General features: G+C 44.4%; 1 protein-coding gene across 1 annotated transcript in view; it reads left to right on the plus strand.

Moving 5' to 3' along the window:
* The window catches only part of LOC148131009 (cytochrome P450 2J2-like), a 29,671-nt gene extending 13,320 nt beyond the window's left edge, over window positions 1–16,351 (plus strand). Inside the window, exons 5-9 of the mRNA XM_087965516.1 lie at window positions 2,328–2,504; window positions 8,578–8,719; window positions 11,008–11,192; window positions 14,274–14,415; window positions 16,011–16,351. Coding sequence (XP_087821642.1) covers window positions 2,328–2,504; window positions 8,578–8,719; window positions 11,008–11,192; window positions 14,274–14,415; window positions 16,011–16,201 — 837 coding nt within the window. The 3' untranslated portion in view covers window positions 16,202–16,351. The remainder of the gene's footprint in view (window positions 1–2,327; window positions 2,505–8,577; window positions 8,720–11,007; window positions 11,193–14,273; window positions 14,416–16,010) is intronic.
* The last annotated feature ends 255 nt before the right edge of the window (window positions 16,352–16,606 follow it).

The raw sequence follows: 16,606 nt of genomic DNA on the forward strand, positions 1-16,606 counted from the left end.
AGATAGGACCCAAGTAGGGATGGAATGGACAGGAGAGTGAGGAATATGAATTCTGATAAAAACATCTTTTTGCCTTAAAACAGACAATTAAGCAGCTTTGCTCCTTCCTGTCTTCTCTCTGCAGAAGGAGCGGGGATCGCGGGCGAATGGGGGGTGCTGTCTCAGACAAAGACTTAAAACTGCTTTTACTTTTCTCTGCGGAAGGAGGAAGGTCGCGGGTAGTGGGGGGTGCTGCCTTGAGCTGCTTTGCAAGATGAAGGGGGTTGGGGCTGCATATTTGTAGTGAGGCAGAAGTTAGCACCTCACCAGTGGTGGGATTCAAATTTTTTTACTACCAGTGCTGCGGGTGTGGCTTAATGGGTGAGGCATGGCTTGGTGGGTGTGTGGCTTAGTGGGCATGGCAGGGGAAGGATACTGTAAAATCTCCATTGCCACCCCACTCCTGGGGAAAGGTCACCACCGGTTCTCCGAATACTCAAAATTTCCGCTACTGGTTCTCTAGAACTGGCCAGAACCTGCTGAATACCACCTCTGCACCTCACCTGTTAGAAAACCACTAGGATATTAGGAACAAGAATAGCTCGCTTATAAGGAAAAAAACAACAACCCCAAAACCACAAAGCTGGCACATGAAACTAGGACACTTTGCAAGATACCTGTGACCTGGGGTGAAAAATAGGTGACACGACATTTAGCTATTTAGCATAACAAGCATAAAGGTTTAGGGGGCTACAATCCAAATAACCAATCAATATTATCTGTTGTGCATGCATTATTAGGGAAAGGGCAAAAGGGTTGGAGGCGACCACCCCTTGACTATAAAACTTGCTGTAAGATTGCAAAATGGGCCCTTCGTTAGCTTTCGAACCAGAGTCCTTATATCTTGGTACCAAAATATAAGTATAATTTTGTACCGCCCTTTGTGTTTGGTGACTTATCGGCTACGACGCCAAGCAAGAGCCCAGTTTTGGAGACAACACTAGCACTGGCCCAGGCCCGCCGGCTTTGACTCCTCCCAAGGCCTCACCCACTCCAGTAGTGCGTTTCAAAAAAGTTTACCTCCGGTTCGGTGGGTGTGGCTTGGCGGGTGCCCTTGGCGCAGGTGCTCACACTTTGCTCATGTGCGCATGCCAAATGTGCACTTTGCGCAGGCACAGAGGCTTTCCGACTCACCTCCTGTAATCCTGCACTCTCCCTGTCGCTTCAGCAGCTGACGCACAGCAATCTGCTGTGCCGCGCAAAGCAGCTGCGCTTCAAAAGCAGGACATAAAAGTCAGTAGGGGAGCCCGGGCCGGCGGGTGCGCCCAACAGCAGAGCGTCTTAGAGAACTGATTCGGTCTCTGCTGCTCTTCGGCGATACCGGCATACTAGAACCGGACCGAACCGGTAGAATACCACCACTGCCCCACTCCCCTGAGATGCTGCATGCTCCACTCTCTGTCCCTTGAGTCCCCAGAAACATTTTCCCCAGTGGTGGGATTCAAATTTTTTTTACTACTGGTTCTGTGAGTGTGGTGTAGCTTGGTGGGCATAGCTTGGTAGGTGTGGCAGGGGAAGGTCACTGCAAGAACCCATTCCCTCCCCACCCCACTATCCTGCTTTCCAGCTCTGTTCTCCTGGGCAGGGCAACCAAAGGAGACCCAGCCAATCAGTGGGGACTCAATGGGAGGCAGAGAATAGATGGGGGCGGGGCCAGTCAGAGGCGGTATTTGCCGGTTCTCTGAACTACTTAAAATTTCCGCTACTGATTCTCCAGAACTGGTCAGAACCTGCTGAATACCACCTCTGACATGGCCCCTGTTGTAATGGTTGCATTGCAAGTGTGATTCCACCCCCCCCAGGGATTACCTGATTCCCCTCCCCCCAACCAGGTCAAACACCCTCCTCCTTACATCATTTGAAGAGCTCTAAGGCCTTCCAGAGGGCTGATGAACCGACTACTTCATCACACGGCTACATGGCGCAATTCTGGAAGCAGCCGCCATTTTGTCCCATCTTCAGAATGGACCTGTTTGGGTTGCTCAGCACTGGGACAAACTGCCCCACTTAACGAGATCTGCACATAGCAATAGCATTTAGATTTATATACCGCTTCACAGGGGTTTTCAGCCCTCTCTAAGCGGTTTATAAACTTAGAAGCTTGCTGCGGTGCTGTGCCAGACTTGTTCAGGCAGCAAAACAAGGCAGCTTCTCTGTTGGCCACCATTTTGTCCCTGGGCACAAGCTTGCATGCCACGAGGCAGAAGCAATGGGCCAATCCATGTCAGCAAAAAGCAAAAAATAGGTTGCGTTATTGTATCAGTGATGATGATTTTGCTCTCTTTCAGCTGTACGAAGTACTTCCCTGGCTGATGCGTCACATTCCTGGGCCGCATCAAAAGACACTGTCCCACATTAAGTTTATCTATGATCTGGCAAAGGAGGAGATAGAGAAGCACAAGGAAAACCAGTCCTTGCACGAACCCCGGGATTTTATTGATTACTATCTTCTTCAGTTGAAAAGAGTGAGTAATATCTCGCATTGGAATGCCTCCTTTCCTCATTTTGGAACACAAGCAACAGCCCAACCGTTTGAACCATCTACTGTAAGAGCATCATTCAGATTATTCTCTCTGCCCCTCCTCGCTCCAACTGCCTTCCTAGCACAGATAGTCCTTGACTTACGACCACAACCGATCCTAATACTTCTGTGAAGTGAAGCATTTCTTAGGTGGATTTTGCCCCCTTTTCCAACTTTTCATTCCATGGTTTTTAAGTGAATTTCTGCCATTGTTAAATTAGTAACCCGGTTGTTAAATGAATCTGGCTTCCCCATTGGCTTTGCTTGTCAGAAGGTGGCAAAAGCAGGTCACATGACCCCAGGACACTTTAACTGTCATAAATATGAGCCACCTGCTAAGGGTTCCAATTTGGATCATGTGGCCCAGTGGTGGGATTCAAATTTTGTTAATATGGGTTCTGTGGGCATGGCTTGGTGGGCATGGTGTGGCTTGGTGGATGTGACGGGGGAAGGATGCTGCAAAATCCCCATTCCCTCCCCACCCTACTAACCTGCTTTCCAGCTCTGTTCTCCTGTGCAGGGCAACCAAAGAAGATCCAACCGATCAGCTGCGACTCAATGGGGGGCAGAGAATAGATGGGAGCGGGGCCAGTCAGAGGTGGGATTTGCTGGTTCTCCAAACTACTCAAAATTTCTGCTATCAGTTCTCCAGAACTAGTCAGAACCTGCTGAATACCACCACTGACATGGCCCCTGTTGTAATGGTTGCAAGTGTGAAAACACATTCCCTTTTTTCCAGTGCTGCTGTAACTTTGAATGGCCACTAAATAAACTGTTGTAAGTTGAGGACTACCTGTACTGAAGGAGACTGTTTCCTTTGCTCTACAAGGCAGCCTTCTTAGGTAAACATCAGAGCTGTGTAACCCATACATTCATAGGCAGAACAGGGCTTCAGAGCATGCAGTCTCTGTCTGCAGTCTTAGTGGACAGCCAGCTGAATAGGAGCCAGCAGTGTGCAGCAGCAACCAGAAAAGCTAATGCAATCCGACGTTGCATTAACAGAGGGATACAATTGAGATCAAGGGAGGTACTAATACCACTCTATAAAGCCTTAGTAACACTACACCTAGAGTACTGCATCCAGTTTTGGTCACCACATTATAAAAAAGATGTTGAGGCTCTAGAAAGAGTGCAGAGAAGAGCAACCAGGAGGATTAGGGGACTGGAGACTAAGGCATATGAAGAACGGTTACAGGAGCTGGGCATGGCTAGTCTAGTGAAGAGAAGGACTGGGGGAGACATGATAGCCGTCTTCCAATATTTGAGGGGCTGCCCCAGAGAGGAGGGGGTCAAGCTATTTTCCAAGGCACCTGAGGGCCAGACAAGGAACAATGGATGGAAACTGAACAAGGAGAGATTCAACCTGGAAATAAGGAGAAACTTTTTGGCAATGAGAACAATCAACCAGTAGAACAGAAGTTGCCTTTGGAACTTGTGGGAGTTTCATCACTGGAAGCTTTCAAGGGGAGACTGGATTGCTGATCTGTCAGAAATGGTCTCCTGCTTGGGCAGGCAGTTGGACGAGATCAGCGGTCACCAACCGGTGGACCATGAGAAAATTTTGGTGGGCCGCAGAGAAATCTTACCCCCAGAGCACCCCCACAAAGCAATTAATCCAGGCTGCGCAGAAGCACAAGGCTGCTCAGCCCACATGGCCCACGGGAACCCTCCCCGCCCACTCATTCCTTACCCGGCAAACTTGTCTGCTAAGTTACTATTTTTCATTTTTCCGACCCTCATCTGTTCTGCTGTGCCGGGAGATTTAGATTAGCTAGGAGGAAATGGTTGGATTTCTTGCTTTCTAGCTAAGCACAGCAAAACCTCCCTTAGGACTGAAGGTTTGCTTGCAAGCAAATTCAGTGCAGACTCACCACAAGCAAATTTGAGAGAATGAGCTAGCCGATGACAGATAGATAGATAACTGAATGATTCTGTGAGCAATTCAATCTGCCTGCCTGCTTTGCCTGATTTTGGGTAAAAGTTGCTCTTTTTTAAAAATAAAAAAATCAATATTTACATGCATGGTGTGTTGTGAGTTAATTTTGTGAGTTTGCTTGCGTGCAAATTTTATGTGACAGACTGAGCTAGCCAATGGCAGATAAGATAGATTTCTGAATGAATCTGTGATTCTGTGAGCAACTCAATCTGCCTGCCTGCTTTGCCTGATTTTGGGTAAAAGTTGCTCTTTTTTAAAATAAAAAATTCAATATTTACATGCATGGTGTGTTGTGAGTTAATTTTATGAGTTTGCTTGCTAGCAAATTTTATGAGTTTGCTTGCAAGCAAATTTTATGTGACAGACTCAGTAGCCAATGGCAGATAGAGAGATCTCTGAATGAATCTGTGATTCTGTGAGCAACTCAATCTGCCTGCTTTGCCTGATTTTGGGTAAAAGTTGCCCTTTTTTATAAAAAAATCAATATTTACATCAATATTTATAATATTTACATACAAGCCATGCCAGTCAGTCACATGACCACCAAGCCACACCCACAAATTAGGCCACGCCCACAGAACCAGTTAGTGGTCCCTGGGATCTAAAATTATGAGTTTGGTGGTCCCTGAGGTCCAAAAGGTTGGCGACCCCTGGACTAGATGACTTGCAGGGTCCCTTCCAACTCATTAATTTGTTTTCTTATGTTAATCTTATGACCGTTGCAGCATCTCCATGGCCACGTGATTTACATTCAGAAGTTTGACATCTGACTCACATTTATGACGGGGTCATGGGATCCCCTTTGGCTACCTTCTGACAAGTAAAGTCAATGGGGAAGCCAGATTCACTTAACAACCGTGTTGCTAATCTAACAACGGCAATGATTCACTTAACAAACGTGCAGGAAAAGTTGTAAAATGGGGCAAAACTCCTTTAACAAATTTCTCACTGAGCGACATAAGTATTGGGCTCGATTGCGGACATCAAGTGAGGACTACCTACCCTGGAGGCTACACTGTCATAGCCATAAAGTTGCACAGATTTGAGCTTCTTTACTTTAGTTTTTATTCTTTTTTTTTAAAGCATCTCTCTTTTCCTCTTCAGGCAAATCTGACTATTGTTATCACATTCTTGTCAAAGAGTTAAAGAGGTAGAAAGCCCCACACAGATGGGCAAGATCAAAGAAGCAAAACCTTCACAGATTTTACTGAGGTTTTGTTAATGCTCATCTGGGTAAATATAGACACTTAGAAAAGTATAAATGGAAGTTCGTAGCATTGTTTTTAGTAAGTCTCTTTGAAGTATCTGAAATCTTCTTCCCAGGTATCTTGCACCTGGACTCAATTGATGTTTATGAAATAAGCTGCCTATTGCCTCACCTACTATCTATTTTATATCTAACTTCCCTTTCCATTCCTCTTCAAACAGGGATGGGATCCGACTGGTATAACTACCAGTTCTGTCGCTCTGTGTCACACGAGTGCAATTTACGACCTGCTGAGCTGCCCGGACAGCTGAGCAGCGCTGCGTGCAAGTGTGCAGTGGTTGGAAAAGCCCTTTTTTCCTGCTTTTTCAACTGCAGCTGTGTCGTGCAAAGCAGCTGCGGTTGAAAAAGCAGGAAATAAAGGTCAGGTAAGAGCCCAGGCAGGCGGGTGGGCTAAAGCAGCAGCAGACATAGAACCTAGTTCTTCAGAACTACCAGTTCTACAGAGGTGGACAGAACTGGTAGAATCCCACCCCTGTCTCCAAGCCTCCTCACAATTTCTCACAACGCCTTGTAGATGCCGTAAATGTCCTCCTAACTTAGAACCGAGTTCTGATGTCCATTTCTAGACAGCAGAAGAATGTGGACTTCTTCATGTTCCATGATACCTGAGTAGAGTTTGCTACAACTAACTTTGATTTTTCTTTAGAGCTTTTGATAGATTTGAACCTTGTACAGTGGTTTGGATTCCCCTCATTGGATCACTTTGAGAAAAAGTGACAGAGAAATTTTGCTTGGTCTATTGGCAATTGCAATCTATCTTAAAGACAATCTTGGTGGTGTGTCCTAGTGCAGTGGTTGCCAACCAGTGGGCCGGGGACCACTGGTGGTCCGCGACAAAATTTTGGTGGTCTGCAGAGAAATGTCACCCCCACAGCAATTAATCCAGGCTGCGCGGGAACACAAGGCTTACATCGCTTACATTGCAAACAACACAAGGTAGTTAGGGGAGGGGGAAAAGACAGAGGGGGAACTTGCCCGACTCGCCCCACACACCTGGCCTGGCCACCGAGATGCTTCTTTCCGCTTCTTTCTTCTTCTGCTTTTGGCTGAACGCAAGAAAAGCAGTAAAAGTCTTTCTTTGTCTCCCCCAAACTCCTCCAGAAATGAGTCTTTGGGACCCTGCAAGAAATCCTGCTCCAAGAGGCTGTGCTGGCAAAGACTCATTCCTGGTGGAGTTTAGGGGAGAGAAAGAAAGACTTCTGATGCTTCTGCTGTTTTCCTTGCATGAAGCCAAAAGTCTTTCTCTCTCTCTCCCCCTGAGAATGGAGCTGGATATGGTATCTTGCGATCCCAAAGAAAGAATGATCGATCGGTAAAAAAACAGGGTGGGGAATTTTCCTGCAGACTTTTTTTGGGATTTTCCCAGGATCTCTGGTCCATGGGATTTACAATTATGAGTTTGGTGGGCCCTAAGATCCAAAAGGTTGGTGACTTGTGGACAGTCGCTTAAATATAAGCCAGCAAAAAAGAATGCTAATGGAATCTGTGGTTGCATAAACAGAGGGATAGATTCCAGATCATGTGAAGTATTAGTACTGCTTTATAAAACCTTAGTAAGATCATATCTGGAATACTTCATCCAGGTTTGGTCACCTCATTATAAAAAAGATGTTGAGACTTTTGAAAGAGTGCAGAGAAGAGCAACTCAAATGATTAAGGGCCTGGAGACTAAGACATATGAAGAAAGGTTGCAGGAATTGGTTATGTCTAGTCTAGTAAAAAGACTAGAAAACCTTCAAGGTCACTTTCAACTTGTATTATTTATTCTGTATTCTGTACCTGTCTTATGAATAATCTCTATGCAGTCATTTTCAACCATGTCAGTCATCAGATCCTAGCTATCTCAGAAAAAGCTAGATGGGGTTTAGCACTTGGATGGGAGATCTCTGGGAGATCCCAGATCGGTAAGCTACACTGTAAAGTTTAAAAGCAATCCTGAAGAAGATAATGGTTTACCAATAGTGTGACTAAAAAATTATGTTTCTGCATAATCCCTTAATTACCGATGCTAACAAAACAATACTTAGGATCATTCAGTGCAGATTAGAATTCAAATTGGAAAAGAGGTGCCAGATGTTCCAGCTGGCTTTAGAAAAGGCCAAGGAATACGAGGCATTACAGATAGTCCTTAATTTACAGAAGCTCATTTAGTGACCGTTCAAAGTTACAGCCACACTGACAAAAGTGATATGCCTGGTGGTGGAATTCAAAATATTTTACTACTGGTTCGACACACTTCACCCATGCGCAGAAGGCTTGCTACTGAACTTCTCCTGCAATCCTGCACTCTCCCTGTGTGTTAAACAGCTGGCGCATGGCAATCTGCTGTGCTGCGTGAAGCAGCTGAGCTTGAAAATCAGGAAATAAAGATCAGAATAGAGCTGGGGGAGGTAGGTGGGCAGGCCCAGCAACTGATCATCGGAGCGAACCCAGTTCGCTCACAGATGATCCTTAGAGCTACCTGGTCGGCCGAACCAGGCCGAACCGGTAGAATACCACTGCTGGATATGCCTGTTTTTCACACTTGTGACCGTTGCAACATCCCCATGGATAGATTACAAAAGGCGGGGGTTTGATCATATGGTTGCCTCTATCATTTTGACTTTTTTTTTTTTTGGGCCTCCCTGAAAGGAACAGGTCGAGTTCCAGAAAAGGATCCTAGAGGAGCTTCAAAATAATCTTTTCCTGTCTCCTCATTAATGGGCATTATAGATTACCATCGCAGCTCAAAACTCTTTGCAGAGATGCTTACCCACGAAAAAGTTTGATCCATACCTTCACTCTAATGCTATTTCTTTTTAATAACCTAAACAGAGCAAGAATGATCCTAGCGATACCTATGATGAAGATAACCTAGCTGAGTGCATTGTCGATTTTTTTATAGCTGGGACAGAGACAAGTGCCACCAGTTTGCAATGGGCATTGCTTTTCATCACCAATCATCCAGATGTCCAAGGTGAGAGCCAAGTAATTAAAAAGGTGTTCTTCATCCCACGGGGAGGAATTTATGTTCTCTAGCAGAGAGTTGTAATCTCTCTTTGAATTCAAACAGGGTGGATAATGATAAATAGCTAAACAGTGTCACTCCTAGTGGCCAAATGGATAGATTATCTCTTGGGGGATCTGATTTTGTCCTGGCTGTTTGAGTCCCTTAGTGGTGAATTCCTTTTTTTTTCTTTTTACAAATTTTATTAGGTACATTATTTAAAAACATTGAACATCATACTTGACATATCTTTTGAATCATACTTGACATATCTTTTCGCCTTACATCTTATAATATATATTTATTATATACATTTATACATATTGAATGTTTTTACATTTAATTTTCCTTTAATACATCATTCAGTCTTCATGTAATCACATAGTCTCAGCTACCCCTTCTACAAATCCTGTTGCTCTTTTCCATTTTGAGTCCTCCCTTTCCATCCCCACCAAATCATATAATATTCTGACTCATCCTTGCATTTCATTTCTAAAGTCATTCTATCCATTCCAGCACATAACAAGATCTTATTTATCACTGCATCTTAACTTGGGATTTCTCTCGCCTTTCATTTCTGGGCAAACACCATTCTTGTTCTGACCCAAACCTTGTTCCAAGGAAACAAACACCAAACAGAGGTAAAAGCAAAACCTTTTAATGCTTCTCTGCGAATTCCATTCATTCACGGTTAAAAGGCCGTGAAAACTAATTGTCTCTGATAAGAACGAGCCTTGTCAAGGTTGTGCAAGGCTGCCAAGAACACTAGATTAAGTTGCCAAGAAATATTCAAAACAAAAAGTCTCCAAACACAAACCAGGATAGTACGAACGTCCACAAGGCTTGAAGTACAAGAACTTCTTTGCTTCCTGCAAAGAATCCTGGTTTCTCGGGCTGGCTTTTATCCCTTATGGGAGGGGCCATTACCTTGCAGCCTTACTCCTGAGTTGCCCATGCTGCTGCAGCTGCTCTTTCCTTCGAGCAGCTCTGCACACACACGCACTGGGCACAGGCTCCTCGGGGTCCTCTGCATCACTATTGCCAGCCTCCACAAGCTCCAAAGGCAGCATTCCACTCCCTGATGGTCCTGGCCCCATCCCTGCATCACACACAGGCCCATCATCTGAATCTTCGCTCGCTGAGGCCTCAGCCGTCCGCACCTGCTGCCGGCGAGCCACAACAATTTTTGCCGCCATAATAACATGGATTATTAAATAGGTCTCTTCTTTGCTATATTTCTTAGACATAATTCCCAGTTTTAAAAAATCCTGTTTATAATCTATTTTTAATCGCATCATTTCTTCCCACCATGTGTGATAATATGTGTGTATTCCTGTTTCCCCCCTAATTGAGTGAATCTAACTTGCTGCTGTCCATCTTTTTCTTCTTTCTCTTTCCCCACCATGATAGACTTCTTAAGGGAGATCTTCACATAATGCATATCCAAACTATGATAGTTGGTCTAACCCCCTGCCTAAGTCAGGAGTCCTCGTACTATCCCGAGGATGGTCGTAAACTGAGTCATTATGACCGAACCAATTTTACAGCCTGTTTTGGGTGGCAATGGTTAAAAACCCCATTGTTTTCTGCAGAGCATTTTTGCCAAAAACAGGAAGTAAGTACCAGGAAGTTGGACAAATGTCATAAATTGTGGTCATGGGACCAAGGGATGCTACCAAGGGCTGTAAGATATCAGCTGGTTGCTGGATGCCTGAAATGCATCATCACATGATTGGAGGGTACGTGTGTCACAATTTCAGAATCAGGTTGTAGGTTTCTTTTGAGGGATCCACCGTAACTTGAACAGTCGCTAAGCAAGGATTACCTGTATTGCTTAAATTTTGATTTTTCAGCAGTTGGTCCTCAGTTAAAAGGAAACTTCTCTGTTGGCAAAAGTGAAACTACACAGGAGAGCCAGTTTTGTCTAGGCTAAAAAGCCGGAGGCTGTGAGTTTAAGTCCCCCTAGTCTAGGCATGAAAGTCGGCTGGTGACTTTGGGCGAATCACCCGGAGACGGTGAGTTCTAGTCCGGCCTTAGGCATGAAAGCCAGCTGGATGATTTTGGCCCAGTCGCTGTCTCTCATCCCAACTCACCTCACATGGTTGTTGTGGGGAAAATAGGAGGAGAAAGGTATGTGGGATGTGTTCACTGCCTCGAGCTAAAAATAATAATGGTGGGATACAAATTAAACAAACAAACAAATAAATAAGTTAAAATCATAGCTAAAGAAACCAATTTGTTCTCTTATTTTTCCTCAGATAAAGTATACAAGGAGATACAAAATATTTGCCCCTCAGGCTTGATTTGCTATCGGGATCGAAAGAAACTGCCTTATACCAATGCTGTGATTCATGAGATCCAGCGGATCTATTATGTCTTAAGTTTTGGTATTGCCAGAAGATGCAGGAAGGATACGAACATGCTTGGTTTTTACATTCCAAAGGTACAGATCATTTATACCATTGCAGTCCTGTGTTGAACGGAGTTCTTTTAGATATGTGTTTTGAAGTTTAATAATATAATAATAATGTTCATAGATACTTAGATCTATCATATAGATACTTATAGATACACAAGGACAATTTTTCCCCGATCGACTCTGCTAAACAAATAATTCCCTCAACATTGTCCAACTATTTACAAAGTCTGCACTACTGTTACTATTAAACTTCTCATCACTCCTTATCACCCATCCCCTCCCACTAACAGATAACAGATAATCAGAGTTGGAAGGGACCTTATAGGTCATCTAGTCCAACCCCCCCCCAAGTGGGAGACCCTACACCAGGGGTGTCAAACTCAAGGCCCGGGGGCCAGATCCGGCCCGCGGGGTGATTAGATCTGGCCCGCAGGGCCACCCTGGAAACAGCGAAAGACTGGCCTGTGGTGCCTCTGCCAGCAAAAACTCGGGTGGGCTGCACACCCTGGCAGAGGGTTACTTATAGGAGGCCGTTGCAGCCGAAAACAGACCTCAGGAGCTTGTTTTCTCTGGCAGAGGGCTTGGGCCACTACAGGCACCCCTGACACGAGTGATGTTGAGCTGACCACATCCACTCTGGCCACGCCCACTCTGGCCCTCCAAGGTAAAATACAATCCTGATGCGGCCTTCAATGAAATCGAGTTTGACACCCCTGCCGTACACCATTTCTGACAAATGGCAGTCCAATCTCTTCTTGAAAGTCCCAAGTGATGGCGCTCCCACAACTTCCGAAGGCAACTTCTGTTCCATGGGTTGATTAGTTCTCACTGTCAAAATAAGTTTCCCCTTATTTCCAGGTTAAATCTTTCCTTGTTCAGTTTCCATCCATTATTTCTTGTCTGGCCTACAGGCGCTTTAGAAAATAGCTTGGCCCCTTCCTCTCTGTGGCAGCCCCTCAAATATTGGAAGACTGCTATCATGTCTCCCCTGGTCCTTCTCTTCACTAGACTAGCCTTGTGACTGTATAACTTGTGACTGTATAACTATAACTTTGTCCCTTGTATCATTATGATTTATATGGACTGTTTCCTAGTATGATTTCATTGCTTATTGTACCCTATGACTATTATTAAGTGTTGTACCTGATGATTTTTGACTCTTGATGAATGTATCTTTTCTTTATGTATACTGAGAGCATTTGCACCAAGACAAATTCCTTGTGTGTCCAATCACATTTGGCCAAGAAAGAATTCAATTCTATTTCTATTTCTATTTCTATTTCTATTTCTATTTCTACTTCTACTTCTACTTCTACTTCTGTTCTATTCTATTCTATTCTATTCTATTCTATTCTATTCTATTCTATTCTATGGAATTTCTGACCTGGCACAGAATATGAAAAGTGAGATCTTCTCTTCCTTCTCCTCCCAAAGATCTGAAGAACAAAAAATTATAGTGTGCTAGCTATAAGTCATCATCAATTTGTATTGTTATTTGGGATGAAAGTTTAGACCCCCAAACCAATATTGGACGCTTCACATAATGCAGAGAAGTAAAATTTCAAAATATGTTGTGGGAACTAACATTTCAGTATGCTGTTCCAAAAAGAAACGTTGGACTCCAAAGCTGAAGAGAAGTTACGGATGCAAAATAAATGGCCATACGCTGATGTAAAATTATTTAACATATGACAATTCAGAATCGTATAGCCATCTTCAATACAACATTCAGATTTTCCATCTCTTATGACATGCCCATTTTTCACATGACAGTTGTAGCCTCCCCATGGTCGCATGATCCAAATTTGGATGCTTGGCAACTGGTTCATATTTACAACGGTTGTGTCATGCCCCTGTCGGAGTCTGAATCTGAGGAGGAAGACAAACAGCTGACAGGGAGTGGGAGTGTGGCTGTGGAGAAAACTGGGGAAAGGCAAAATCCGGCTGGGCAGAGCAGGGCAGAGATAGAACAAGGGAGAGGGAGTTCAGAGGAAAACCCAGGCCCACCCCCTCTTCATCCTAGGACACACAGGGAGGAACGGAGAAGAGAGCAACATGGTTTGCGTGGCTTATGGGGGAGGAAAGGGCCCTGAGTCCCTTCATTAGCCACACCTGGGAAGAAAGTTTAAAAGAAATGCAGGCTGCATGCATCAGCTTCTGGGAGCAAACGTGAGTTTATGTTGTGTTGTCTTTGCTTATCTGTGTTCCTGGTGTCTTCCCATCCACGTTGAGTTATTTCCACGCTTTCACTCTGGAATTCTTGCTCCTGCCCTGTCAAACTAATTACCTCATTTTGCCTCGATTGGACTTATAGTTACATTTTTTGTTGACCGCGTTTTGGACTTGATTCCCTGCAGCCAAAGGCTGTTCCTGGGAGAGTTTTTCTCCAGCCCAGAACGTAACCAGGGCATGGGGGGGCAAAGTTGTGGAGCTAATAAAGGGACTCCTACTGATTATCTGATTGTGTTGCCTTTGTGCCACGCCCTGGGTCATCACAGATTGCGGCGTCTTGATGAGATCACTTGGTCCCCTTTTGTGACCTTCTGACAAGCAAAGCCACGGGGGAATCCAGATTCCCTTCACAAACCTGTTACTATCTTGAACGACGGCAGGGATTCATTTAACGATTGTGGCCAGAAAGGTTTGTGAAATGGGACAAAACACTCTTAACAACTGTCTTGCTTAGCGACATGCATTTTGGGCTCAGTTGTGGTTGTGAGTCAACCACAATAGCTGTATCCAACGGTTAATAATTCTATTGTGAGCAGAACACCTAGGCTTGCAAGCATATCAGTGTGTCCATAGCTATGTCAACCTGGTATTTGAAGAGAGTTGAGAAGGCTTACAATGGTCTGAATTAGTTTCGTGCAAACTTGATAGCGGAATCAGAAAGGTTGGAAGATGGAAATGCTGGTTGTCAGGAAGCAACCAAACTATTATTGTACTGGTTTTTTTTTTTTCTTGGTCAATCGAATAATATCACTGCAACAATTTGATGGGGATGTTGACTGTCGCAAACACTGTCATTTCAGTCATATCCCTGAAACACATTCTGGTTAAGAATAGAATAGCGGCCTGTTTGACTGAGTTGCTTTTTCCTTACAGGGGTCTATAATTGTACCCGATCTCCGTTCAGTTCTTCTGGATCCCGTGCAGTGGGAGACCCCTGAAAAATTCAACCCCAATCATTTTTTGGACAAAGATGGAAATTTTGTGGTGAGGGAAGAATTTCTTCCTTTTGGAGCAGGTAAATAATGACCAACCCATGGAACAGAAGTTGCCTTCAGAAATTGTGGGAGCTTCATCACTGGAAGCTTTTGAATTGGGTGGGGGGGGTTGGACTAGATGACCTACAAGGTCCCTTCCAACTCTGTTAATCTGAGAGGGAGGGACGTGACCCTGGGGAGGGGGAGGGAAAGAGAGGGAGGAAGGGAAAGAGAGAGAGAAAAAGAGGGAGGGAGGGAGAGAGAAGTTGTGGGAGCTTCATCACTGAAAGCTTTCAAGAAGAGAACGGACTGCCATCTGTCAAAAATGGTGTAGTCTCCTGCTTGGGTGGAGGGGTTGGACTAGATGACCTACAAGGTCCCTTCCAGCTCTGTTAATCTGTATCCTGGAAATAGCATAAATAACATCTTGCTGTTTCAAAGCTTCCCTTGGGCAGCCTCTGAGCTCTGTCTTCATGGCTCTGGAACCGACGTGTTGCCACATGTTTCTTAAGATCAAACATATTACAGCTAGTCCTCGATTTATAACTATTTGTTTAGTGACCGTTCGAAGTGACAACATCACTGAAAAAAAAATGACTTAAGTTATGACCAGTTTTCACAATTAACAACCGCTGCAGCATCCCCATGGTCACTTGCTCCGAATTCAAGCGCTTGGTTACTGGCATGCATTTATGGTGGTTGCAAGGTCTCAAAGCCATGTGATCACCATGCATAACTTTCCCAGCTGGCTCCTGACAGACAAAACCAATGGTGAAGCCCAGATTTACTTAACAACTGCAAGAGTCACTTAACCACTGCAGTGACTGGCTTAACCACTGTGGCAAAACAGTCATAAAATGGGGGCACAGTCCCCTAGCTGTGTTGCTTAGCAACGGAAATGTTGAACTCAATTGTGGTCATAAGTCGAAGAGTATCTTCAGTGATAGAGGCAACTGCTCAGAACAATACATTGGTTAAAATATCTATAGAGATTCTCAGTCATCCAGGTCACGGTTGTCCCAAGGGTGTTTTTTCAGGAGGAAACTGGACCTCCTTGTTTTTTTTCCCTCTGAAGACGTTTTGCTTCTCATTCAAACAGCTTCTTTTGCTCTGACTGGACAGTGGGGAATGGAAGGATTTATACTCCTTGCAGACAACTGGTCATTTGCATTCTTTTTAGAGAGTCATTGAGGCCACTTGGAGGTTTATCTGTGTCCTCAGGGTCACCTGAGTAGTTCAAATGGTTCCTGTAGTCTGCAATTTTTCTGGAAATCTGTTCATACTCTCACACCATTAGAAGGGTGTTCATCCCAAATTGCATAGCTTAAAAGTCCATTTGCATCACTCCGGTGACCTTGAGGACACAGGCAAACCTCCAAGTGGCCTCAATGACCCTCTAAAAGGATGCAAATGACCAACTGTCTGCAAGGAATATAAATCCTTCCATTTCCCACCATCCAGTCAGAGCTGAAGAAGCTTCTTGGATGAGAAGCAAAAAGTCTTCTCAAAACAACAACAACAACAACAACAACAACAAAACAAAAACCAAAGTCCAGTTGCCTCTTGAAAAAGCACCTTTGGGACAATATATCGGTTAATTTCTTACTTGCTGCTGTCCTCTGTTTCCTCTTCACAGGGGTGCGTATATGTTTGGGAGAGCAGATAGCGAGAATGGAGATTTTCCTTGTCTTTACCAACCTGCTGAGGAACTTCCGGTTTCAGCTGCCTAAGGGAGTGAAACAATTCAGACAAGAACCTATAAGTGGACTTACAGTGCATCCCCATTCTTATAAAGCTTGTGCTATGCCCCGTCACAATTCTTTTTGAAAATACCCAGTGATAGTTGCTTATTTATTGCTGTGAATTTCTAAGTGTCTGATTGGACTTCAAACGGATCTGTTAAACGGTATTAATATGGCACAGCCAACTACAACGTCCTTCCATTCCCTCTAAACTCCAGGCACCGGAGTCAGGAATACCTTGATTCGTCATTCCCAGAATCGTTGTGCAGAAGATGGGAGGCTGGGCATCTCCCTTCTTGTGTTTTGATGCTTCACTTTGGAGTTAGAAAATAATGGGGGGAAAAGCTCCCACCCACAGTAGTATGATGGGGTTGAGACGACCATTAGCAGAGTTGGAGGCCATTCCAGGCCTGTTTTGACCTCTCACGTGGCTGCTACAAGATAACAATGGAAATGGCCACAAAGAGGGAGTGCCTAGAGATACCTTTTC

Source organism: Notechis scutatus, chromosome 4, assembly GCF_049901735.1.
Source record: "Notechis scutatus isolate UNSWTSFEM ecotype Mainland chromosome 4, rNotScu1.2, whole genome shotgun sequence".
In the NCBI taxonomy this organism is placed as follows: domain Eukaryota; kingdom Metazoa; phylum Chordata; class Lepidosauria; order Squamata; family Elapidae; genus Notechis; species Notechis scutatus.